The sequence below is a fragment of the Plecotus auritus genome (assembly GCF_963455305.1).
Source record: "Plecotus auritus genome assembly, chromosome: 2".
NCBI lineage: Eukaryota > Metazoa > Chordata > Mammalia > Chiroptera > Vespertilionidae > Plecotus > Plecotus auritus.
Window position 1 is genome coordinate 23,832,696 of NC_137771.1, and position 27,441 is coordinate 23,860,136.

Consider the following 27,441-nt stretch of genomic DNA (forward strand, 5'->3'; position numbering starts at 1 on the left):
ATTGGGTATTAGCCCTGGCAGGAGTGGCTCAGTTAGTTGGTTAAGGATCATCCCATGCTCCAAAAGGTCACTGGTTTGATTCCCCAGTCAGGGCACATGCCCAGGTTGTGGGCTCTATTTCCAGTAGGGGATGTGCAGGAGGCAGCCAGTCAATGTTTCTCTCTCCCTTCCTCTTTCTCTAAAATCCATAAGAACATTTAAAAAGTAAAAGTAAAGAATATTTGCCCTACCCAGTTTGCCTCAGTGGATAGAGCATTGGCCTGGAGACTGAAGGGTCCTGGGTTTGATTCTGGTCAAGGGCACATGCCTGAGTTACTGGCTGGATCCCCAGTGGGAGGCATGCAGGAGGCAGCCGATCAATGATTGTCTCTCATCATTGATGTTTCTGTCTCCCTCATCCTTTCACTCTCTGAAATCAGTAAAAATACATATGTATATTTTTTTTAAGAAGGGATATTCAATTATTTGGGTAGAGTTAAATGAATATCCATCAGCACTACCATTTTGATTGTTATTTAGATCATTTATTCCCTTATTTATTTTTGTGTACTTGTTCTCTCAGATTGGGAAAAATAAATTTAAATTTTTTATTATTGTGTTTCTGCTCTTTTTTAAAAAATCTGCTATCATTTCTCCTTTCTTAATGTTGCTGGTATACTAGTATTATAGGGAACATAAACATACATGTTTTCTTCATTGTGAATTGTATCTTTTACAATGGTAAAATGACTTGTTTTAGTACTTTTTGACCAAAGTCTGTCTTCATTATCTAAATAAAGGATTATAATCTATGTTTTTGTGAACCATATTCTGTTCATTCATTTATTTTATTTATTGATTAGGAAGGGGGAAAGAAGTGAGGGGAGAGAGAGAAAAAGAGATTTGTTGTTTCACTTATTTATGCATTCATTGGTTGCTTCTTGTATGTGCCCTGACGAGAGATTGAACCCAAAACCTTAGCCTATCGGACAATGCTCTAATCAACTGAGCTACTAGACCAGGCCCTAAATTTTCATTTCTTTTAAATTTTTAAATATTTTTTGAATCACAAATACATCTTGACAACAGCATACAGGGGTTTTTTGCTCTGGGGTCAGTCCAAAGCTTTTTTTCTGTTAATGGATCAGTTGAGCCAGATAGATAGGAATAACATACATGTTTCATAGTAGTTGTGTCAAATTATTTTGTTATATTTTCTGATTATGTATGTTTTTTAAACTAAGTGGCCTATTTTGTGCTTTTTTAACTATAGTTTTGAATTAAGAAGGTTTTTTTCCCTACAAGTGATTACCTTTATACTTATAACTTCATATAATATTCAACTTCCTTTAGTTTTAATATGTTTTTTATGTTTCAACTGGTCTTCAACTTTCTTTTTTAAAGCAGTGTCTTTTGTTTTCCTTATTGAGTAACAATTGTATTAGCTTTATTTTCTTCTCTTTCCTCCCTCTCCTTTACAAACTAGTTTTAGCCATTATAGCATTGTTTTATTCATTATAATTTTACTTAATTTTTTTTTATTGTTGACAGTATTATAGGTGTCCCCAGTATCCCTCTCCCTCTTTGTCCCCCTCCAACCACCCCCTCCCCACCCCAGGCCTTCACCACACTATTGTATGTGTCCATGGGCTATGAATATATGCATATAAATTGTTTGGTTAATCTCTTTCTGTCTGGATCTGTCAGTCTGTTCTAAGCATCCATGCCTCTGGACCTATTAATTTTTTTTACATTTTTACTACTTGACTCTCAACTTTGACTATCTATTACTATAAGGTGCAATCAGTGAGTTTATTCTATTTTTATGTTTTCTACTCCTGTCATTCGTTTTTTGTATGTATTATGATTTCTATAGTGTTAGATTGTGTAACCGTTACATTCCATTCTGTCATAAGTATTTCCATTTGTTTTAATCTTAAACCTACAATTAAATATATTGGTCACTACCAGTCTTTTCCTGACATTTTTCCTGTCATCTCTTAGTTGCAGTGTGTCCTCAAGTTGTTTCTTCAAGAAGGGCTAATATGAATAAAAGCTGAGTTTTTGCGTTTTGTCTATAGCCTATTCCTAAAGGACTGCTTGGCTAGCCATAAAATTATTGACTCTTACTTTCTTGAGTTACCTTATAGGTATTTTTCTACTGTCTTCTGACAGTGAATGTTCAGTAGAGAAGTATGATGTCAGCTTGATTTTTTTTCCTTTTATAAGTATTTTTCATAATTGTTTTATTAGATTATTTCTCAGTATTGACTGTTTTGGGTCAGTTTTATTTTAAAACATGTGATTTCCTTTGAAAATGTAAATTTAAGTCTTTTATCTTTTTTAATAAAATCTATCATTTTCTTTTAAAAATGTTCTGTACTATTTGCTCCTTACTGTGCCTTTTGTGGTGTAAGTTTTTCCATGTACTAGTTGTAGTTTAGTCTTCATCTTTTTAATTAAAAAAATTTTTTTTTCTTTCATTTCTTACATGAGTTTGTAATGCTTATTTTATCTTCTCCTGTTGACTGGCTGTCTCCTGAGTTCTTAAATTTCTGCCCTGAGATCTTTCATCATAGCTGCATTAAAAATCTTTGAGTTAATTTTCATCTACTTTGTGGTGATATTTTCTGTTGCATTTTCTTCATCAGGGATGTTGTGCTGCCTCTTTACACTTTCTTTTGGTATTTTTGTATGGAACGTATCACTTTTTTGTTATTCACATTTAAATGATACTAGTTTTTCCAAGCCACCTGTTAGAAGAGACTAAGTGGGAGGGAAAGGGGGGATAGAACATTAGGAGCAAGGTAGTTTTCTAGGTTTCTCTGCTCAAGACCTCTGTCCTGTTGCTCTGATGGATTCTTTCTTCAAAATATAACCACATTTCCTTTGCATCTCAGTAATTTAGGCATTTAAAAGATAGGAATTGCCAGCCATGAGTTCCACTAGGTCCTTACTAGCTTCTACTAATACAACTTCTGCTTTTTAAAGTACCTGCCCAAATGTTAACAATTAAGAGAATTTATGGAGGTTGTACAGGAGGTCTTTGTACTATTCTTTTAACTTTTTGTAAGTTTGATGTTACAAAAGAAAAGTGCATGCCTTGCTTTTAGAAGGGTAGTCCTGTCTGAGATCTGTCACTTAGTTTCATGACACTTTCTACACCTCCTTTCTCTACCTCCTTCTGAGATTTCCCCCATTCAATTTCAGTTCTAAACATTACAGTTCCCATTTAGGATAGGACTCTCTTTCTGGGAATTAAAATTTACTGGTTGCCCACTAGACTCCTTTCATACTTCCTGTCCTCTCTTGCATAGGTTCTTGGGGCCATATTTGCAAGCACTTGGGGCCATATTTACTTATAATTTGGCATTTTCAGGTTTTTATTGTCTTAAAAGTTCACTAAAGATGTAGACTTTTTTTCTTTTCTTTTTTTTAACATTCTCTTTGTAGCTCTGTTGAAGAAAGTGGGGAATTCTGGAAATAAGTTGATGCTATTTTCCTACTGAAACTTAAAGTTCAACTTTGGATATTATTAATAATCTCTAGATAACCCATTGGTCAAAGAAATCACAATGAAATATTTAAATATTTGGAACTGAAGGGTAATGAAAATGTACATACTGGTATGATTAGCTAAAGCAATGGTTAGAGAGAATTTAAAACCTTAAACGTTATTAGAAAAGAAGAAAAGTAGCAGTGGCATACCCATTCATCTCAACAAGTTAGAAAAATAACAGAAAAATAAATGCAAAGAAAAATATAAGGAAATAAGGAAATAAGAGTTAAAAACAGAATTAATGAATCAGTAAACAAATTTACCTCTCTCCTGTAGGTAGGAAGACTTCAAAGGTATTTAAGAAGGATAGTGACATGATCATATTTGTTTTCCAGAAAGAGACCTCTGGCAGCAGTGTGGAGAATAGATAGAGGAGAAAAAGCTAATCTGAGAAGCCAGTTAGGAGGCTTTTTCAATCACTAGTTCAGGTAAGAGATGGTGATGGTCTAATGTGGGATGGAGAGGAAGGAACATATTACAAGAATTAAGTTTAAAAAAAAAAAAAAAAAAAAAAGAGGTTTAAGAACCATGTCCAGAAAAAAACTTGGGTATAGTTACTGGCACATGGAACTGATTGGAAATGAATAGACCAGAGGGGTTTATTAGCTTCTTTAAGGAATTGTTTTTGGAAATAAACCTCTAGCCTGGTTTATTAGTTAGGTTCAACTAGAGAAGCAGAACCAGTAGGAGATATATATGGAGAGAGATTCGGCTTACACTAGGTAAGTCTGAAATCCTTAGGGTAAGCTGTCAGGAAGGGCAGGTTGCATCTCATGGGCATGGGCTGAAGCTGCTATCCATAGATAGAATTTCTTTTCTCTCTCTGGGAGAAACCTCAAGCCTGCTTCTAAGGCCTTTCAACTGACTGAATGAGGCCCACCTATATTATTCCAGGATAATCTCCTTAATATCAACTGATTATGGACTTTAATTACATCTGTAATATATCTTCACAGCAACAGCTAGATTAGTGTTTGATTGAATAACTGGCAACTAGTTTAGCCAAATTGACACATTGGGGAAAAAAACATGCCTTGCCTGCAAAATCCTGTGATTATTCAACCTTTTAAACAGCTTTTATGTTCCCAAATCTCAGGCTCATTATCTGTGCTGTGTTATAAACTAGCTTTTAAAAAGGGCATACTCGCCAACGTACTTTCATAATAGTGACTCATTCATACCAGGTATCAATGGTTATGCTGTCAACTGAATATGGGAGATAGATCTGCTGTTGCTGGTTAGTTGGCAGTGTACACCATGTATAAAAATAGATAAATTGTTTATATATCTAAAGCGTGAGGATTCTTTGAGACATATGGATAAAGAAATTTAGTATGTAGTTGGAAATGCAGGTATGAAAATCTGTAGTGGTAGGAGTTAAAAATAAAATTTTGGACTCCTCAGTATATAAATCCATACTTGAATTGTAGAAATGGAAAAACTTCTTAAGGATAGTATTTAGATTAAAAATATATGAGAAGGATAATGCTATGGAGAATACTGGCATTTAAGGAAGGAAGAAGGACCAGTGACCAATTAACATTTCCCACAGGCAGTATGAGAGCCAAAAAAGTGGTTTCAAGAGAAAAAACATTCAGAGTAGATGAATTCACAGTTAAGCAGTGGAAGCTTTTCCAACAAAATCAAGAGTAAGACGAGGATGTCAGTACTATGATATTTAGTAACTATTGTGTTTGCTAACTTCTGTTCTTCTTACAGGTTTCAGTCTACATGTTACTTCCTTAAGAAGCAGTATTTGACACCCTTCACCCCCCCAAGTCTGAGTTAGGTATTTCTCTTATGTATTCCCATAGCACAGTGTATTTGCCCTGTAATAGCATGTGTCACCCTGAATGACGAGTTTTATTGTTCTGTGTCTCCTATTAGAATTAAAGCGTTTTGAAGCTAATCTTTTTCACCAATGTATGTAACCTCCAGGCCTAGCACAGTTCTTGGTCATATTAAGCAAAGAGTAAATAAAACCAAGAGCATAGAGGAGGAGCATCCAAATAAGCCTGGAAAATTAGAAAAAAAATGTTTGTAGAAGTAAATGATGTCTTAACTGAGCACTAACAAATGTGATGAGATCAAGAATTTGGATTGAAAAGGAGGTACACAGAAATAAAAAATTTTATTCAAAGACATAAGAGAAATACTAAATGAATGAAAGGTAGCTTATTGAGAAGACTCAATTTGATATGTTAGTTCTCCCACAATTAATCTATAAATACAATTTTAATTAAAATCCCAATAGGGATTTCTTGAAAAGTTAATGTTAAGATTTATATGATACTTACCTAGCAGGAGAGAGACCATGATCAAGAAGGTGGTTTTCCCAGGGCGAGCCTTATCTATAGCACTCCAGATGTGTTGACCCCTGCGATTTCCCCAAATGTGGGAAACTCGACTGCATAATTTGTGGTAGTGGGGGGGGGGGGTTTATATGAAAAAATTAATGACCAGGAAAAGCCAGTATAATTTTATTTTACTTTTGTGACCAGTTTAATATAAGGAAACCAATGTGATAATCACATTACCCCTATTTATCTTTCCTTAATGATATTTAAAGCATTTGTGAGAATCTTTATATTGTACTTTGAAAAATACGATCAAGATCGAATTAAAAGCCAGTATAATTTCTAAAAAAAATAAAGCGGAAGGAATTGCCCTCCTTATTTTAAAACTATAACAATTATAACATACTGCTTTTAAGTGCAGAGACAGATAAATTAATGAAGTAGAATATAGAGCCTAAAAATAAACCACGTGTGTTTATATGGAAACTTTGTAAAGTCTGTCTCTAACATCAAAATATAAATTTATAAATCATAATAGAAAATACAGATAAACTTGGCTATATTAATCCATTAATGTTAAAAACAAAGTTGGGGCAGAGCAAATAGCAAAAAGATATGTTACTTAAGAAAATTCACAACAGAAAAAAGTATATACTGGGTACATGCAAATGCAGTAAAATGATCAAAACCTAGATGAGACAAATACATCCCAATTTCTGGATAGTAGTTGGTTCCCTTTAAGTAGAAAGTACAAAGAGGAATGGAATAGGTTGGTTGGGGTAGGGAGAAAAGATAGACCTGAAAGCCTGCATATTTCAAGAAAAATGTGAGAATATATTTATTTGTGCCATTGTAAAGCAAAGAAATCAGAAGATTGATAGTATTTTTTTAAAGATCTATATGAAATTTTAATGAAATGAAAATAAAGCCTAAAATTGTAAATGAGTTTATTTTTTAATTGTGGTAATATGTAATGCTATGAGAAATGAGTGAAAATACTGCACTGACCCCCCTTACTTGCTTATATTTCCTTTTTTGTTTCTGTGTGATACTGATTTTGCAAACCTTACATTTGGTATATTGCACTGAGTTTAAGACAGCCTTTATTGAACATGAAATCTACTGGAGAAGACTGGTATTCAGCAATATAATGAGTACTATGAAGAAGTACTGAATGCAGTGGGAGCATATAACACATGGATCCATTCTAGTCTCAGGAACATTTTTTTGAGAAAGTGACAGACGAAAGCTAGGTGAAATTGGTGGTAAAGATAAGCATGGAAGAGTACTCTGAGAAATAGAGCAATTTAATTCTAATTGTGTGACTTAATCTTATCTTCAAAATGATTGTTCTCATGGTACTTAATATTCTCTCAACTGCATAATTAAAATTAAACTTACTTAATTTTTTCTAAGACTCAAAGAAGGTTTTTTTTTCACCTTTCATCTCTGAAATTGAGAGATGTCTTACACTTGATGGTTTGTCAGTTTACTAGTAATTGTCAAGTTTCTTTATCAGGTTACATAGAATCAATATATGCCCTACCTTCATTAGCATCTTAGATTCAATGAAATGTGGAATTTATTTTTAATTTAGCTGCTTTTAGGCCAAATTCATTTTCAACTTTCATTTTACTATTGTAATTCACACATTTTAAGAGCATCACAATAAATCTGGTGTTCATTAGTGTTTTCTCCCTTAAGATATTTTTATTTACCTCTTAGTATATACCAGATAGAATGCTAAGGGTTTTACATGAATTATCTCATACAAACTCCACCACAGTTGTATGAGTTAGGTGATACCGCCATTGAAGTTTAGAGAGTTAAAAATCTCTAAACTTTCTCTAAAATGGCTTTCTCTCTCTAAGGTCACATAGTTTATATTTTATATTTAAATAGTTTACATGTGATATAACCTATTAAACCTATACTTGAATGTAACTAAAGTTAACATTTAAGGCTCAAGGTCACATAGTTGATATTTAAAAGATTGAGGTCAACTGTTCTGACTCCAAAGCTTATGCTGTGAATATTCACAGCTCTCTGCTGTATTCCTTTAAGAAGCAAGATTTCTGGCAGACAAATGTCAGACCCACGACAGCTAAACTGAGAAATGTTATTTTATCTTTATTTACTTTTTTCTGTGCTTTTCAGTAAAAAGCTTTCTATAACACATTAACTGCATTTTGCTCCTAGAAGAAAGTAATCAGAAAATACAAGTGGTTGTAAAATATAAGTGGTTAATAAATTATTAAATTGTGATTTATTCTGCTTAAGAGTCAAAAGTTCTTTGTAAGGAAAACAAATTTTTAGTAATTTATTAATCACAATATTAGTGTTGCTTGCTTCATATGTTTGTCTTGAATTAAGGTATAACATCTCTAAGATTAAGAAGTATTTTTATTTTTACACTATTCATATTAGTCTTCTCAGAAGTAGATCAAAGGAGAGCATTTCTTTAGGGTGAAAATAAAGTCTGAACCTTCTACATGAGGTCAAGCAGGGCCAAGTATAGATATCTATCAGGCTTACCCAGTCTATCCTCATATTAGAAGATCAGTATGATGGCTGCAGGATTCTCAGTGACAGTCTTCATCAGATGTTTCTTGATTCACCCTGTTCCAGTGTGGTCCAAGCATGCCCTTCATATTTGATGCACAGCTGTCTTATTGGGATAACACTTCACTATTTCCCTGGGGAATTTTGTCTTTCTCCTAAATTAATCTGTTTTTGCATCCCCTTTCTTCCTTCACCCCCCCCCTTTTTTTTTTTAACATATTTTATTGATATTTCATAGAGAGGAAGGGAGAGGGATAGAGAGCTAGAAACATCGATCAGCTGCCTCCTACACACCCCCCACTGGGGATGTGCCCGCAACCAATGTACATGCCCTTGACCGGAATCGAACCCGGGACCTTTCAGTCCGCAGGCCGATGCTCTATCCACTGAGCCAAACCGGTTTCGGCTCCACCCCCTTTTTTAATGTTTAGAAGTTTCATGAGAAAAGGTCACACAGCAGGCAATTTTTTTGACACTTTACACAAACTGAGAAGGTAGTTTAGCTGGGTTTTTATGTTGGAAATAATTTTCCTTCATAAATTTGAAAGCAGTGCTCCTTTTTTTTTTTTTTTTTTTTAACCCTCACCTGAGGATTGCGTTTTTGTTGTTGTTTTTTAATTGATTTTAGAGAGAGAAACATCCATCAGTTGCCTGTTCCCTGACCAGGAACTGAACTGACAACCTTTTGGTGTATGGGACGACGATGCTCCAACCAACTGAGCCACCTAGCCGCAACTAAAGCAGTGCTCCATTTTTAAATAGCTTTAGTGAGGCTTAATTTACATAACATAAAATTCACCCATTTTAAGTGTATGTCTGTTGTCTTTTTGTTTCCCTTGTTTTGCTTTACTTTCTGGAAAATTTCCTCATCTTCATCTTGTAACCCTCTATTCACTTTTTCTTTTATGCTAACATGTTTTTAATTTCTAATAGTTTTTTCATTGCCTGAATGTTATTTTATTACACATACTATTCTTGTTTCATAAATGTAGTGTTCTCTCTTACCTGTGAGAATAATTTATTTTGGTGTCTCTATCCTTCACATTCTTATTTTTCCTCCATATATATATATTTTTTACCTGTCTTCCACTTTGGAGGCTTTTCTCAAATATGTCCTAGCCTTGAATATTTTACCCATGATTCAGTGGGAGTATAAACACTGACTAGAAACTCTGAATACATCGATAGGGCCTGTTGACTGAGTTTCTTCATTGGGTAATTTCAATGGGGAACCTATAACATTCGAACACTTGGATCTCTCCTCTTGGCTAATCAAGTTACCCGAACGAGTCTTCCAAATTCCTGCCTGAGGGTTACCTTTTTGCCTACCTTCTGGAAACCAAGTTGGGGATTCTGGGTTGGGGAATGTCTGCAATTAGCATTTACTATTTATAGTTATTTAGTTCCTTGTTTTTGGATTAGTCCTGTGCTTTCAGTTGTACCAGATATCCTCTCTCCAAAGAACCTTTTACTTTTTCCAGACATTAAAACTCCAGACTTATGCAGGGATGAAGAGGCAGTTGCTCAGTAATGTGGCGCTAGACAAGGGATCTAGGACTTTACCTGTTCTTCAGTTTTTCTGCACCTCCATCCTTCTGTCATCAGTTTCAGAGGTACCTAGTACTGCCACATCTTGTGCTTTTTGAGAATTCTATAATGTAAATGCTGTTGTTTCTTATCATTCCCAACATAGGATTTCATTTTCTTGAATCTGCTGTCAGTTACAACTTGTCAACTTGCTTTTCATCTTCTGAAATGTTGATGCACTTCCTGTTTTCTGTTCTCCCCTTTTTCTAGATTCATGTCTTTATTTTTTTTTTTTTATTTCTTACTATAGTTATAGTGGAGTTTGGGAAGGAATGAAATGAGCTCCTTGTAGTTAACTAGATCTGTTCTTAAAAAGGCAGAGGCTTTTTATGTTTCCTTTCTAAATTCCAACCCTGTCTAGTAGGTACTTAATGTTTAAATGGATGATTAAGTCTTGTTTGACATCTATAAAACTCAGTTGGTAACAAATTTGTACTGGAGGCTTGGTTTCTTGCCACATGGACCTCTCAATAGGGCTGATTAAGTCTCCTCATGACGTTGTACCTGGCTTTCTCTGAAGCAAGTATTCTAAGAGCAAGACAGAAGCTGTAATGACATTAAGGCCTAGCATTGAAAGTTACATTCTGCCATTTTTATAATAACCTGTTAGTTACACAGATCAGATGTATTCAGTGTAGAAGAGACTTACAAATAGGTGCATATCCTACAAGGCAAGACTTATTAGGGACCACTTTGGAGACTGTCACACAAAGCTCTTGTTCTAAGCTAGAAAAAGAACACATTAAATCCCAAAGTAAGCAGAAGGTAAGAAATAATAAAGATCAGAGCAAAATTTAAATAGGAAACAAACAGTACAAACAAACAAAAGAAGCCAAAAGTTGGTTCTTCTTTAAATATTAATAAAATCAATAAATGGTTAGCAATACAACTTAAGCACAACTTTATAAAAATTTACTCAAAAGGAAATATGAATAGCCTTGTATCTATTAAAGAAATTAAATTCATAATTCTTTCTAACAAAACCCCAGTCCCAAATTATTTCAATGTTTGTTAAATGTTAGAATGTTCTCTAACATGTAAGAAAAAATACCAATCTTGCACAAATTCTTTCAGAAAACAAGATAAGGCAAGGCTTTTAACTCTATTTATTTTTGAAATAATACTTTATTGTCAACTCAATTTTATAAGGCTGGTATACCTCTGATACTGACACCTGAGAAAAAAATATTAAATCCTCTTAACAGAAATCATTTGACACATTTTAACATTCTCTTACAACAAACTAGCAATAAAAGTAAACTTCCTGAACATGATCAAAGAAAGCCTCTACAAAAATACACAGGCATTGCCGAAACCGGTTTGGCTCAGTGGTAGAGCGTCGGCCTGCGGACTGAAGGGTCCCGGGTTCGATTCCGGTCAAGGGCATGTACCTTGGTTGCGGGCATGTCCCCAGTGGGGGGTGTGCAGGGAGGCAGCTGATCGATGTTTCTCTCTCATCGATGTTTCTAACTCTCTATCCCTCTCCCTTCCTCTCTGTAAAAAATCAATAAAATATATATTAAAAAAAAATACACAGGCATCATCATAGTAAATAGTAAAAAGATTTAATGCTTTTGAAGTTCAAGAACAAGGATCCTTGCTCTTACTACTTCTATTCAATATTGTGCTGGAGGTCCAGACCAGTGCAGTGAAGCAGGAAAAATAAAGGCATAATATTGTGAAGGAAGAAAATTTTTTAAATATATTTTGATTTTTTTTTACAGAGAGGAAGGGAGAGGGGTAGAGAGTTAGAAACATTGATAAGAGAGAAACGTTGATCAGCTGCCTCCTGCATACCCCCTACTGGAGATGTGCCCGCAACTAAGTTACATGCCCTTGACCGGAATCAAACCCGGGACCCTTCAGTCCGCAGGCCAATGCTCTATCCACTGAGCCAAACCGGTCAGGACAGAAATATTTCTTTTTACAGAAGTCATAATCATAATTGTCTACATATAAAATCTTAAGGAATCTACCCTCAAAAAAAAAAACTATTAGAATTAATAGATGAACTTATTAGCAAAGTCATAAGATACAGTTTGCATAAACAAAAATTAACACTAGCAATATAACAAGAAATAATGTCAGTATTCAACAATTGGGGAAAATGAAAAAAATGTATGTACCATTTATAAGAATATGAAAAAATACGTTTAGGAATAGGTTTAAAGAGATGTGTGCAAGGCCTCTACACTGAAAGCTCTAAGGCATTCCTAGAAAAGATAAAGATAAATATCATGTTCTTGGACCAGAAGACTCAAATTGTTAAGATGTCCATTCACCCCGAGTTGATTTATAAATTTAACACAATCTCAAAATCTCATAAGGCTTTTAAAAAATATAAATTGGCAGGCTGATTCTTAAGATTTGCATGCAAATGGCAGAGAACCTAGAATAGCCAAAACCATCTTGAAAAACAGGAGATTTATATGACCTGATTTCAAGACATGTTTTAAAACTACAGCAATTAAATTTTTTTAAGTGTGAAAGGAGGGTAAAACATGGACATATAATTAAGTTATAGAATAGCTAGAGATACAACACTTGGCCAAAAGGCTGAGAAGCAATTAGAATAGCTACAGAAATAGATCCACTCATGTGGCTGATTGATATTTGACAAAGGGGCCAATATAATTCAATGGGGAAAAGAATAGTCTATTCAAATGATTCTAGAACGACTGGATGTTTGTATGAAAAATAAACATTAACCCTTGTTTCACACCATACTCAAAAATTAATTGAAAGTGTATCACAGTCAAAACAAAAACTAACACTGGGAAACTAACAGGAAAAATGTTCATATTCTTGGAGTAGGCAGATTTCTTCATATGTATATTGGAAACCTCATCTAAATGAAAACCTTCTCCTAAGAACAATTAAGATGAAAAAGGCAAGCTACTTTACCTTTACACTTAAGATGCCAGGAGAAAACATTTGCAAAACTTGTATGTGGACAAAACACTTGTATCAAGAAGATATGAAAAATGCATATCTCAGACCATTTTTAAAAGTAGTCAAAAGCAGGTACTTAACAAAAGAAAATATGTGAATGGACAATAAGCACTTCACACCCACTAAATTGGAGTAACTAGAAAAGGTAGGAATGTAAAATTACACAACTACTTTGAAAAATATTTTGGCATATTTTAACATATTTAATCATTCATTTGCCTTATGGTCCACCAATTCTGTTCCTAGGTCTTTCCCTAAGAGAAACGAAAAATTAGGTTGATACAAAAAATAATAATTTATACAATGGTTTGGATGAATCTTAGCTAAAATGTTCAAAAGAAGTCAGACACACAGTAGTACATACAGTATAAATTGCATTTATATAAAAAATTGCATTTATATGAAATTTTGGAACCAGTTAATCTATTCTAAAAATAATCAGAAAAGTGGTTGTCTGGGGCAGATGGAGGAAGAAATGATTACATTGGGGGCAGGAAAGTACTTTCTGGGGTGGTGTAAATGTTCTGTCTTAATTGGGGTGGTAGTAGCATAATTGTATACGTTTTTCAAAATCATTGAACTTTACACTTAAGATGTATTTTATTGTATGTAAACTATACTTCAAAATTGCTTTTAAAAAATGAGATATCACTACACACCCACCAGAAATGCTAAAAGTCTGACAATACTGACAGTTGTTGAAAATTTGGCATAAGAGTGATTCTTACAAACTGCTGTGGGTCAGCTGTTAAAACTACTTTGCAAGTGTTTTGTGTCACCTAGAAAAGTTAGAGACACACATCCATTATGACTCAACAATTCTTCTAGATACAGCCTTTTCTACTAGGGAAATTTGTGTATGTGCAGCAAAAAGACCATCTGTGAGAATGTTCATGACATTATTCTAATAACCAAAGTACCAAGCCAAATATCTACCGATATTAGAATGGATAAATTGTATATTTCTTCAACAAGAATGTAGAGCAATGAAAATAAAGAAAGTAATTACATTTAATTAACGTATAGATGATTTAGAAACAACTTTTAACAAGTCTCAAAATGAATACATGCTTTGTTTCCAGTTACTTAAAGTTCAAGAACTAGGAAAACTAAACTGTTATTTAGGGATGAAGTGATACCATAAAAGCCAGGATTTTGGTTACTTTTAAAGGAGAGAAAGGAAGTCAGGGTTGGGATGGTGCTAGGGAAGAGATTCTAGGATATTGGCATTATTTGGATCGTGATCTGGATGCTGGTTATGTGGTGGTCACATTATTTAAGTGGCACATTCATGTTTTAGACAGTAGTAAATATGTGATCTCTTATATTAAAAAAAATTTTAATTAACTTTTTAATTTATAAATATCTCCCAAGTATTATGTTGTTAATATTTTGCTAGGCGATAATAGGAAATGCAAAGATGTGTAATGTCACCTCTAAATTGCTCACTGATGATTTCCATAAAAAAGCATTGTGTAATGAATGATCATAATTTCTGTTCAATATATTCAAAGCCATGTAAGTAAACTATAAAATTGAGGCAGATAACAGCCATACCATGTAACCTCTCAGGAAGTAGTATATGTACAACATTAAAGTATAATTGTGGTTATGTTTTTGCCCTGATCCAACATTAATTACTGCTTTGTTTTATACTATTCATTTGAACCTAGACTTATTTTGATACATGTATTCCTAGTTATTTTTAAATATGACAAATAGTTCTTATTTTCTTTTTTTTCACATTTGTTATTTCAGCTGTGTCCTAACAAATTTTAAATTTTGACACACAAAAAAGCAAACTTAAAAATCCTAACCTCTTCCTTGTGGAACATTCTCTCATATAACACCTTTAAGGTGTTTACATTGACAAAATGATTTTGCCTAGAATTAAGACCTCAGTAGATCAAAAGACATGAGTAGACAGTTCTTCAAAAATGAGAAAAGGAGCTCTATTAAGCTATCATGTTCTGGGTACAAGTAGGTACCTTACATTGAATCTCCACCCTAATGCTATGAATAGTAGGTATTTTTCTAATTTTACAGATAAACAGATAGAAATTCAGAGAAATTAGTGAATGCTGGACCTAAGATTAAAATCTATTTTATTTCCACGCCTGTCCTTTTTTTAAATTATCCTAACACTGCTACCAATGAATAAAAAAAAAATAAACATAGTTGAAAAACAAACATGCAGCAGTTAGTAAGTGACAAAAAATTAAAGGATACATTCCCAACAGCAACAGCAACAAAAATTTTAGTAAGTCTATTGAAAGATACATGAGAGTTATAGGGTATATTATAAAACCTTAATGAAATTTAAATGACTTTAATAAATTCAGAAATAGGCTTGCTCATAAATTGAAAGACTGTCTCACTGGTATTCTAGATTTCTAGTCAATTTTTGTTAAAAAAAATTTCCTTAGTTGTATTTATACATATCTAGATTCTAGCAATCTAACTGTTGATAATAACTCATTTCCACCAAACTCCTCTCAAGTAATATCTGTATTTTATTTCTCAATTTTTTATCTGAAATCTAGCACCTGCCCATTAATTTTAATTGAATGAATATACTACACAGTTATCCATTCAACTGATGGATATTTAGGTTGTTTCCATTCTTAGTAATATTAAAAACAATCCTACAGCTTGGCCAGTGTTGCTCAGTGGTTGAGCATCAACCTGTGAACCAGAATGTCATGGTTTGATTTCCAGTCAGGGCACATGCCCGGGTTGCGGGCTTGATCCCAGTGTGGGCGTGCAGGAGGCAGCCGATCAATGATTCTCTTTCATCATTGATGTTTTCCTCTCCCTTCCTCCCTGAAATCAATAAAAATATATTTTTAAAAAAATAAATAAAAACAATGCTACAATAAGCATTCTTATTCATATCTCCTTTTGCAGATAAGGAATTTCTCTTGTATACATTCCAATATAGTGGAATTGCTGAGTTGGTAATTATGCGCATCTTCAAATTTACTATCTATAATCATTTGTTCTCCTGATTGATTGTATCAGATTATATTCCTATAATCTTTATGAGAACTTCCATTTTTCCATTGGCTTGTCAGTTTGTGTTACTGATCTTAATATTTTTTGCCCATCTTGATTGGTTTAAAAATGATAGCGCAGTGTTTTTGACATTTAGCTTTTCTATGAAATGCCTACCACTTCTATTGGGTTTTTTTATTGTTTTATCTTAATTTATAAGAACTTAGATACTAATCATTTGTTATGTTTACTACACATATCCTCTACCAATCTATAACCTGGTTGTTAGTTTTTTTTCTTCACTTTTCTAAATCATATCTTTTTTTTTTTTTACATAGTTTTAATGGTTTATAGTTTTGTATATTGTTTAGGAAATTCTTACCTCCAAGATAAACATATTCTATATTTTACTCTAAACTTTATTTTTTTCATATTTAGTTCTCTGAATAGAAATTTGCTTTTGTGTAGAGTATGAGGTAGGTTTTCAAGTCCATTCTGCTGGTCTATGTGTCTGTCCCCACAGTCTCTTGACTTGAATAGGATTATTAAAAGCATGATGAATGACAAGACTGACCTTATTCTTTTATTTTTTAATACATTTGTATTGATTTCAGAGAGGAAAGGAGAGAGGGAGAGAGATGGAAACATCAATGATGAGAGAGAATCATTGATCGGCTGCCTCATGCACGCCTCACACTGGGGATTGAGCCCACAACCTGGGCATTTGCCCTGACTGGAATCAAACCATGACCTCCTGGTACATAGGTTAACACTCAACCACTGAGCCACGCTGGCCGGGCACTGACCTTACTCGTAAAAATTGTTTTGGCTATTCATGTTTTATTGCTTTTTCGTATTAATTTCCATCTCAGCTTCTTAAGGTTGTGAGGGTTGTATCCTGTTGGTATTTTGATTAAAATTGCTTTGAATTTGCAGATTAATTTGGGGATAATTTACATGAATTGGGTATATTACTCCATGTATTTACAGCTTCTGTAATATCTTTCAATAGTAAAGATATCTATTCCCTCTATAGGTCTTAAACATCTTTTGTTCGGATTTCATTTCAAGTACCTTTTATTTTATGTTGTGATTTTAAGTGTTTTTTATTACATTTTAAGTTGGTTAGTAATATATAAGAATATAATTTATTTTCATACTAGAGGCCCGGGTACACAACATTTGTGCACTGGGGGGAGGGGGGGCCTCAGCCCAGCCTGCGCCCCCTAGCAGTCCAGGAGCCCTCTGGGCATGTCAGTCGGACATCCTTAAGGCTGCTGCAGAGGCAGGAGAGGCTCCCTCCATGCCGCTGCGCTCGCCAGCCGTGAGCCTGACTTCTGGCTGAGTGGCGCTTCCCCTGTGGGAGTGACCTGACCACCAGGGGGCAGCTCCTGCATTGAGCATCTGCCCCCTGGTGGTCAGTGCGCATCATAGTGACTGGTTGTTCTGCAGTTCGGTCGATTTGCATATTACCCTTTTATTATATAGGATGTTGATTTTAAATCTAGCAACCTTGCTGAACTCCCTTATTAATTCTGTAATTTATAGAATATTGGGTTTTCTGTGTAGACAGTCACATTGTAGAGAATAATAATTTTGTTTCTCCCTTTTCATTCTCTTTACCTTTTTTAAAAAATATATTTTATTGATTTTTTACAGAGAGGAAGGGAGGAGGATAGAGAGTTAGAAACATCGATGAGAGAGAAACATCGATCAGCTGCCTCCTGCACACTCCCTACTGGGTATGTGCCCACAACCAAGGTATATGCCCTTGACCGGAATCGAACCTGAGACCCTTTGAGTCCGCAGGCCAACGCTCTATCCACTGAGCCAAACCAGTTAGGGCTACCTTTTTTTTTTTAACTTAAATTACTGTGCTAGGTAGGACTTCCTATTAACTGAAGTTGAATTTGAAATTTGCCATCGATTTTTGGTAGACCTTTTTAAAAATGTATTTTTATTATTGACATATTACAGATGTCCTCCATTTCCCGCCCTTTGCCCCCCTCCATCCTGCCCCTACCCCACCCCAGGCCTTCACTGCACTATTGTCTGTGTCCATGGGCTATGCATATAAGTTATTTGATTAATCTCTTCCTGCCCTCCCACACCCCTCTCGCCCTTCCCTCTGAAATCATTCAGTCTGTTCCATGCATCCATGTCTCGACCTATTTTGTTCATCAGTTTATTTTGTTCATTAGATTCGACATTTAAGTGAGATAATGTGATGTTTGTCTTTCTCTGACTGGCTTATTACACTTAGCATAATAATCTCCAGGTCCATCTATGCTGTCACAAAGGGTAAGAGATCCTTCTTTATTACAGCCTCATAGTATTCCATTGTGTAATGTACCACAACCTTTTTATCTGCTCATCTACTGCTGGGTATTTGGGTAATTAGTTATTGTAAATAATGCTACTATGAACATAGGAATGCATATTTTTCTCTTTTTTTAATTTATCTTTATTGTTCAAGGTATTACATATGTCCCCCTCTTTCACCCCTTCCACTCTCACCAGTAGACAGTGGGCATGTTTTTTAATTTCTAGTGTAGCACATAATAGCAGTCAGTAAGTATGTGTTTAAGAAATGTGTGAAGGTGATCTACTAACCATTGGTGAAGCTCTTCCAGTACCAAAAGCAAAGATTAAGAAATCATGCTGGTTGACTGTTAGAAAACTGCAACTCTATCTAGATAACATTGGGCAGATACCCCTTACTGTTGTTACTACCTATAGCTTTCATTAGCATTAATAACATTTAACACCGCTGTCTACTCAAATCTGTACAAAACAGTGAAAGCTCTCACTAGAATAGGTAAAACAGTCTGGAGTGGCATAGAAAGCTTTAAGAAATAATACATAACTTTCTCATTTGCTAAGGGTCTCGGCCTTCTTTGTCCCTTTACAGGTCTTGTCTCACACCCAGAACACTTCTCTGTACATGTAGTAGAGAATGGAATGATTCAGTTACCATAGTGAAAGAAAGAGATTATAAAAACTGTAGTTTTTAGCTTTTCTGTTCTTGTGCTTGTCTTTCAGTCAAACAGAGGTTAAATTGAAACTGCTTAATTTTGGAAATATTTTATAAGTATACATAAAGGATGATTTTAATTCTATAATTAGTTCATTATCATGGAGCTGAGATTGAATCTGAATTTTTTTAAGGAAGCATTAATTTGTACTATTTGTGTTTTTCTTCCTAGTTTCTGCCACTGCCTTCTACAAAGCACAACCTGTAATTCAGTTCATGTGTGAAGTTCTTGACATTCATAATATTGATGAGCAACCAAGACCTCTGACTGATTCTCATCGGGTAAAATTCACCAAAGAGATAAAAGGTGAATTAATTAGCATTTGGAACAACTTAACTATAAAATTCATGACTATGACAAACTTATTGAAAAATTTTTTTAATATTTTATTCATGTAACATTACCAGTAAAATAAAGATCAGTTATAAAATATTCATTACAATAACAGCTTAGATAGTGTTTCAGTGGCAGAAGTACCAAGTAATGGGATTAATATCAATACCAGCTAATTTTTTGTTAATACTTTTTTTATTAGCTGAAAGTATAAGAGTTTCATAGGGAAATGCTTCTATAATACTGTTAAAAGTAGAAAGGTTATTTCAAAAACATTGTTACTTCAGAATTGGAATCATTCTTTGAATAAATTCTAATACAATGACTTCCTTATTTTTCTGAAATGATAGCAGAATATTTTATTTCTTTGAAAATTTATGGATAAGGGGCTATCTGTTTCATGTGTTCTAGAGTTGGAATTTAGTTATTTCATGTACATTATACAGTGGATCATTGATCTTGCCTCTCTTAATTAGTAGCTAAAATTTGTATAGTGATCTTGCATCATATATATGTTTTACTAATTTAATTCATCTCTACATGGTCTTCCCAAAAAAATTAAAAAATAATATTAATATTGTTCTAAAGTATATGTTTTGTATATATTTAACTTTTTATATGTATGTATATGCCTGTATACATTTAAAAATACATATACAGTTTTATATGCAGACCTACATACACTAATTTTTTCAGCAATTTAAGGGAATTTTCAAGAGCAGTTTTGACTAAGAGTAGTAGCTGAGTGCATCTGCTTGCTCCAGTAGTCAATCATTGTTTGCCATTTAGTAACCAGGAAAGAGGTAATCATTGTAATAAAGCATTACAAGGAAAATCTTTCCTGCTTTGAAAATAAGCATCCATTTATCTCAAGTAATTGAAGTACCAAAATGAGAAAATGTACTCTACTGCAATCATACCATTATCCTTTCATAATCTGTATTAACTGCACAGTTAGCATTGTTGGGAGATAGTGCATTACCCGCCATTAATATGTGATCATCTAAATGCCATGGTTTCCAGTGGAGTTGCTGCTTAGTTACCACCTCTGATATAATGAAGTCACTTAGATTATTTTACGGTAACTATGCTATCAACTCATATCACCACTTTATCACAGAAAATACAAGATGTACAGAACAAGGATTCAACTGCTGCCCGAAGAGCATGGACTCGATCTTAACTTCAACTGCTCAGGGGCCTAAAGAAATGACTGAAAAAATGACTAGAAAGCATTATAAAGTTGATGTTATAGTGAAGGTAAAGCCAAGTTTATAGGTTAAATATTTGACTTATTAAAGCCAATTTTTTGTTGTTGGATGGAGGGTTTGGGGTGGGGGGACCTGGGCAGAGAATTATGTAATCCATTTTTTAAAATTTTGACTTTCTCCTAACCCTGGGTTTGGATCTAATCTGTAGGAACCTGTATCCCTAGATTTGAGGTAGAAAAATCTGAATTAAATCTAATTAACAAACTAATGATTTTTTTTTCCCAAAGTCAAGAAGGCTTTTTTTTTAAAGATGGCTCTTCAAAGTACATTGAGTATTAGTACCACAGTTACTCAAAAAAATCAAAGTTATGCCCTGGCTGGTTTGGCTTAGTGGATAGAGCGTCAGCCTGAGGACTGAAGGGTCCTGGGTTCGATTCTGCTCAAGGACACATGCCTGGGTTGTGGGCCCAATCCCCAGTAGGGGTGTGCAGGAGGCAGCCCATCAATGATTCTCTCTCGTTATTGATGTTTCTATCTCTCTCCCCCTCTCCCTTCCTCTCTGAAATCAATAAAAATATATTTTTTTAAAAAAATTTTAAATCAAAGTTATGTGTTTTGTGCTATATATTTGGGTTTAATTTTTAGCTGGCAAGAGTAATTTAATGAAAACATAAATAGTGATACAAAGTAGGATATAATGAATAAATTTCCTTAGTATATTCCTTTGGTCCCATTTGAACTTTTTCCTAAATATTAAGGTGGTTTCTTTGTGCAATAATTCATAGTTAAACAGCAAAATATTGGGGGAAGTGTATGGTAAAAGTACCATATATATGTAAGAGTACCAGTTTATTTTTTGTCCAAACTTACATAGTAGGCTTATAGAACCTTATTACTAAACTAGAAGCCCCTCAGCCCAGCCTGTACCCTCTCCAATCTGGACCCCTTGGGGGATGTCCGACTGCCGGTTTAGGCCCGATCCCAGGGATCGGGCCTAAACCGGCAGTCGGACATCGCTCTCACAATCCTGGACCGCTGGCTCCTAATTGCTCACCTGCCTGCCTGCCTGGTCGCCCCTAACTGTCCTCCCCTGCTGGCCTGATTGCCCCTAACTGCCCACCACTGCCAGCCAGGTCACCCCCAACTACCCCCTCCCTGCCTGCCTGGTTGCTCCTAACTGTCCCCCACACCGGCCTGGTCACCCCTTACTGCCCCCCCCCACCAGCCTGGTTGCCCCCAACTGCCCCCCCCACTGGCCTAGTTGCCCCTCACTGCCCCCCCCCGCCAGCCTAATTGCCCCCAACTGCACCCCCCCTACCGGCCTGGTTGCCCCCAACTGCACCACCCCCCGCCAGCCTGGTCACCCCCAACTGCCCCCCCCCACTAGCCAGTCACCCCTCACTGCCCCCCCCGCCAGCCTAATCGCTCCCAACTGCCCCCCTCTGCCGTCCTGGTCATCCCTAACTGCCCCCCCCCACCGGCCTGGTCACCCCCAACTGCCCCTCCCCGCTGGCCTGGTCACCCCTCATGGCCCCCACGCTGGCCTGGTCGCCCCATGATGTTCAGTCATTTGGTCGTCCCTCACTAACCCCCTGCCAACCTGGTCACCCCACACAGCCTGCTTGTTCAGTTGTTTGGTCGTCCCTCACTAACCCTCCCTGCCGGCCTGGTCGCCCCAAACAGCCTGCTTGTTCAGTCGTTTGGTCGTCCCTCACTAACCCCCCCTGCCGGCCTGGTTGTAGGCAGCCATCTTGTGAGGGTGTGAGGGTTAATTTGCATATTACCTCTTTATTATATAGGATTTTTTAATTCAAGGGGAAGTCTTGTAAACAAATTGCTAAGTGATGTAAGATAACAGAAATTGGTTTTAAATTTTCTATTGTGTTTTTCCCCTGAACATAATTTTTTATATCTTACATACTTTAAATTATTGATATTTCCTTCTTTTAAGGCATTCCCTTGATAATATTTTATTTTCTACTCTCAATAATATAGAGGCATAGTAAATGCTCTTAATTGATCTGAAATTTTAGTTTTATAAAGGTAATTATTAAAAAACTATTTCTCACTGATTTAATTAGGTACTCAAAACCCATACCAATCTAGTACAGTGACACTGTACTCATTTAACATCTTAATTTTTGGTGATATATCAGAAGAAAATACTACTGTGAGTGAACTTTATGTTTGGTTCTATAATTAGTAATTAGCTAGGAAAATAAGTTATAGTATAGCAGGGTTTCTCAACTTTGGCACTTTTGATGTTTGGATGGGATGATTTTTTATTGTGGCGGAAGGTGGGAGTTAGTGCTGCCTTGTGCATTGTAGGGTATTTAGAAGCATCCCTGGATCTAAAGTGTCCCTAAATCTAGCATCTACTAGATGCCATAGCACCCCGCAGTTGTGACAATAAAAAATGTCTGTAAACTACAGCATAGGGAATATAGTTAATAATACTGTAATAACTATGTATGGTGCCAGGTGGGTACTTGAAATATCGGGGGGTCATTTTGTAAAGTATATAACTGTCTAAACACTATGCTGTACACCTGAAACTAAAAATAATAATGAACATAAACTAATTTAAAAGTAATTTTTTTAAAGTCTCCAAACATTTCCAAATGCTTCCTGGAGGGCAAAATTACCTCTGGTTAAGAATCACTGCACTATAGGAATCACAGATATAAAAGGGAAATAATACAAAAGTAACTATGAGTACTACCAGGGAACTAAAAGCTGTCCTCCATCTACCCATTTTTAGATTCCCACCTTTGGAGTGTAGGCCATAGAAGTGGAGTTGCTTATCTGTGAGCAGTAACCACTGTATGTGTTTAACTCCTTTAGGTAGCTCTAAAACCATTGGCCAACATAGCTATTTGAATTTAAACTTGTTAAAATTAAATTTTCAGTTTCTTAGTCAAAGTAGCTACACTTCATATACTCAGTAACACATTGCTAGTGATTACCATATTAGCACAGATACCAAATATTCCATCATTTCAGAAAACGGTTGGACAGCACTGCTTAAGAAAATGTATCCCAAAGAATTTCAGCCAGTGATTTAAAAGTCCTTCTTTCCCTTTCTAAAGCAGATATGGATTCTCAAACCCCTGGAGTCCACAAATGGGCTACAAGAATCCAGGAACATATAAAATCACATTTTAAATTATGTGCCTTTTCCTGAGTTTATTGCTTTCATCAGATTTTCAGAGGAGTCAGTGATTCCATAAGAAAGTAGGGATCACCTGATCTAGGAATTCTTTTGGTTGCATTTGAATTCTAATAGTAGTAAAAGCTGTGTCACTATATTATACTTCAACAAAATTGTCACTCCACTTACGTTAAAAGGGCCAGGATTTTTTCTTCCTTCTTTAAAAAGCTCTGAAGGACTTCCTTCTTGAGCTTTACGAAATTCTGATCTTCACTTAGTAAGTGAACAAGGTTTTCATTAATGGAGAACTTTGTCCCATGATCTACAAGCTTTGCAGATTTTATGATACTATTTTTTAATGCGTAGAGCTTGACATGATAGAGAAGATGTTTGGAGTTAAGTCTATTTTGATTGTAACCATTATTTGCAATGTTTTATATAAAATCTTTTGTTAATATCACATTGCTTATATCACAAATTTTCTGTTTAGAATTTGAGTTTTCATAGTAGTGAACAGACTTGATAGCTATAAATATTTCACATTTGACAGTTCTGTAATCTTGTTTTTCTTGTTGGGAACAGGTCTGAAGGTTGAAGTGACTCATTGTGGAACAATGAGACGGAAATACCGTGTTTGTAATGTAACAAGAAGGCCTGCCAGTCATCAAACGTAAGAAAAGCTGGTGTTTGTCAGCAGAGATGATGTGAGGCGGCTTGCTCTAGTTAAAGGATTGGGAGTATTGCTGGCTCATAATGAGATAAGAGTTGTTAATGTGTACTTTTTTTTTTTTCCAGCTTTCCTTTGCAGTTAGAAAATGGCCAAACTGTGGAGAGAACAGTAGCACAGTATTTCAGAGAAAAGTATACTCTTCAGCTGAAGTACCCACACCTTCCCTGTCTGCAAGTGGGGCAAGAGCAAAAACATACATATCTGCCACTAGAAGTAATGTGTTTAGGCTGCTTATTAATATCTTCTTATTCATCATTCTGTTGTGGTCTTTTATGGCCTATAACTTTATATGTTTACATTTATTTTATTCTAAATTTTTGATAATAAAATAATATGAAAAAAATTTATCCACAATCCTATACTCTAAATGTCACCACTGTTAGCATTTTGGTACACTTCTTTTCAAGTTTATAAATTTTACCTCTTATCATACGGTAAAACAGTATTGTTTACTATTTTACTTAATATGATATTAAAAAGAATAGTTCAATGAAGTATATTAAAAATATAATTTCCTATGTAATTGGCACTGAGATTTAAAAAAAGATATATACATCTAGTACAAAACTTTTTTTTATTTATAGGTCTGTAATATTGTGGCAGGGCAACGATGTATCAAGAAGCTAACGGACAATCAGACTTCCACTATGATCAAAGCAACAGCAAGATCTGCACCAGATAGACAAGACGAAATTAGCAGATTGGTTAGTACTTAACCTTAGAAATGGGAATTAAAAATATATTAGGGTAAGCTACTAAAGAACCATGTCCTTATCAGCTTATACCTAATTACCATTTTATGAACTATCAGAATTACAAGGGATCATGGAAGTAATATAGTGGTGTTCTGGGGATAAAACTTAATAGGTTCTATGAGAAAGGTTAGACCCTTCTAATTTAATCCCAAACTCTTTAATTATTAGATACAGAACAGATTCAGAACTAATGTTTCAATTTAGTGAACTGGAACTTCATTGCCTCCCACCTAAAAGAGGATGGGAAAAGGAAGAAAAGTGAAGGATTAGCAAGAGTGAGAGATTTAGCACTCAGCGTAGGATGGATTGCTTACCCCCCAGTATCAAGACTGACAACTACAGGATGAACAAAGAAATACTAAAGTTCCCTGTGATAGAGGACTGGATAAAGATGTACATATGCACAATGGAATACTACTCGGTCATAAGAAAGGATGAAATAGCACCATTTGCAACAACATAAATAGACCTTGAGAACATTATGCTAAGTGAAATAAGTCAGTCAGAAAAAGCTAAGAACGATTTGATTTCACTCATATGTGCGATATAAAACTGAAACTTGTGAACACAAACAGCAGTGTGGTGATTGACAGGGAAGATGGGTGGGGAGAGAAGAGGGTCCTAATATAAGGTAACAGAAGAAGATTTGACTTTGGGTGGTGGTCACACAATACAATATACAGGTCTTATAGAAACCCACATCTGAAACCTATACATTCATGTTGACCAATGTCACCCCAGTCAATTTAATAAATAAAAAATTTTTTTTCAAGAAATATCAGATGGCTCTCACCACGTAGGGTTTCTAAGCTCTCCCATTGAAGAGCAACGTATGGGAGACGTATGTTCTTAGAAGACGTATGTTCTTCTTTAAATAAGAAAAAAGAACATAAGATTTCTTCTTTTTTTTTTTTATTAGAGAGATTTGTGTTCCACTCATTTATGTGTTCAGCAATTGGTTGATTCTTATATGTGTTCTGACAGGGATTGAACCCGCAACCTTGTTGTATTGGGACGATGCTCTAACCAACAGAGCTACCTATCCAAGGCTATCTTATGTTCTTCTTTAGCATCATTTAAATTGTCCAAGTGAAGAGAAAAAGTCTGGCAATATGAATATTACCTAAAATAACTTAAAAGCACTTTCAAAAGCAATCTTTTTTTAATAAATACGTTTTTATTGGTTACAGAGAGAAAGGAAGAGGGAGAGAAATAGAAACATCATTGATGAGAGATTCATTGAGGAGATTCTTTTTACATATTTAGATTATATAGGTTACTTTGAATGGATTGTTACTTAAAGACTTGAACAATGGCCTTGTTTGATCTTTACCTGAAACCAAGTAAATGTTTTGAAAAACAGTTAATATACATATATATACACACACACATATATATATTAATAGTAATAAAAGTGTAATATGCTAATTAGACCAGACAGCCCAATGACCTTCTGGACATCATTCCCGATGTCATTCCAGACGTTCTTTAGTATGAATCTGCAGCAGTGGGGACCAAGGCAGAAGCAATTAGGGGTGATTGGGCAGGCAGGTGAGCAGTTAGGGGTTATGAGGCAGGTAGGCAAAGTGGTTAGGGGTGATCAGGCAGGCAGGCAGAGGTGGTTAGAGGTGATCAATCAGGCAGGTGAACTGTTAGGGACGATCAGGCAGGAAGGCAAGTGGTTAGGGGCAATTAGGCAGGCAGGCAGAGGTGGTTAGGGGCAATGAGGCAGGCAGGCAGGCAAGTGGTTATGGGCGATCAGGCAGGCAGGTGAGCAGTTAGGAGCCAGCGGTCCCAAGTTGCGAGAGGGATGTCCGACTGCCAGTTTAGGCCCACAGAGATCCCTGCAGGATTGGACCTAAAGCGGCAGTGGGACATCCACCTAGGGATTCCGGATTGCGAAAAGGTGTAGGCCAGGCTGAGGGACCCTCCCCGACCCCATGCACAAATTTCATGCACCAGGCCTCTAGTGTGTGTGTGTGTGTGTGTGTGTGTGTGTGTGTGTGTGTGTATACACACACTCACACACATATATATCATGCTATAAACATGAATTGCACTCTGAGATCCAAGTCTACACTGAATTACGACAGATTCTTTATATGTGTGGATATATATAAAAATTATAATCTGTATTTCGTACTGGCTTTCTTATCTGTCTCAAGTGTATCCCTTTAAGTAAATTTTGCAACATGGTACTTTTTATCTGAAAATATTGAAGTAAATTTTTCAAATACATTTTTTTATTGATTTTAGAGACGGGGGGGGAGGGGGTTGAAAGATAGAAACATCGATG

The 27,441-nt window shown here is 35.4% G+C and overlaps 1 protein-coding gene across 3 annotated transcripts in view; it reads left to right on the plus strand.

Moving 5' to 3' along the window:
• Nucleotides 1-27,441, plus strand: part of AGO3 (argonaute RISC catalytic component 3) — a 111,314-nt gene that overhangs the window by 42,178 nt on the left and 41,695 nt on the right. For all 3 annotated transcript variants that reach the window (XM_080653238.1, XM_080653237.1, XM_080653239.1), the window contains 4 exons: nucleotides 19,137-19,271; nucleotides 24,243-24,330; nucleotides 24,456-24,603; nucleotides 24,975-25,094. In XM_080653238.1, the coding sequence (XP_080509364.1) occupies nucleotides 19,137-19,271; nucleotides 24,243-24,330; nucleotides 24,456-24,603; nucleotides 24,975-25,094 (491 nt within the window). The remainder of the gene's footprint in view (nucleotides 1-19,136; nucleotides 19,272-24,242; nucleotides 24,331-24,455; nucleotides 24,604-24,974; nucleotides 25,095-27,441) is intronic.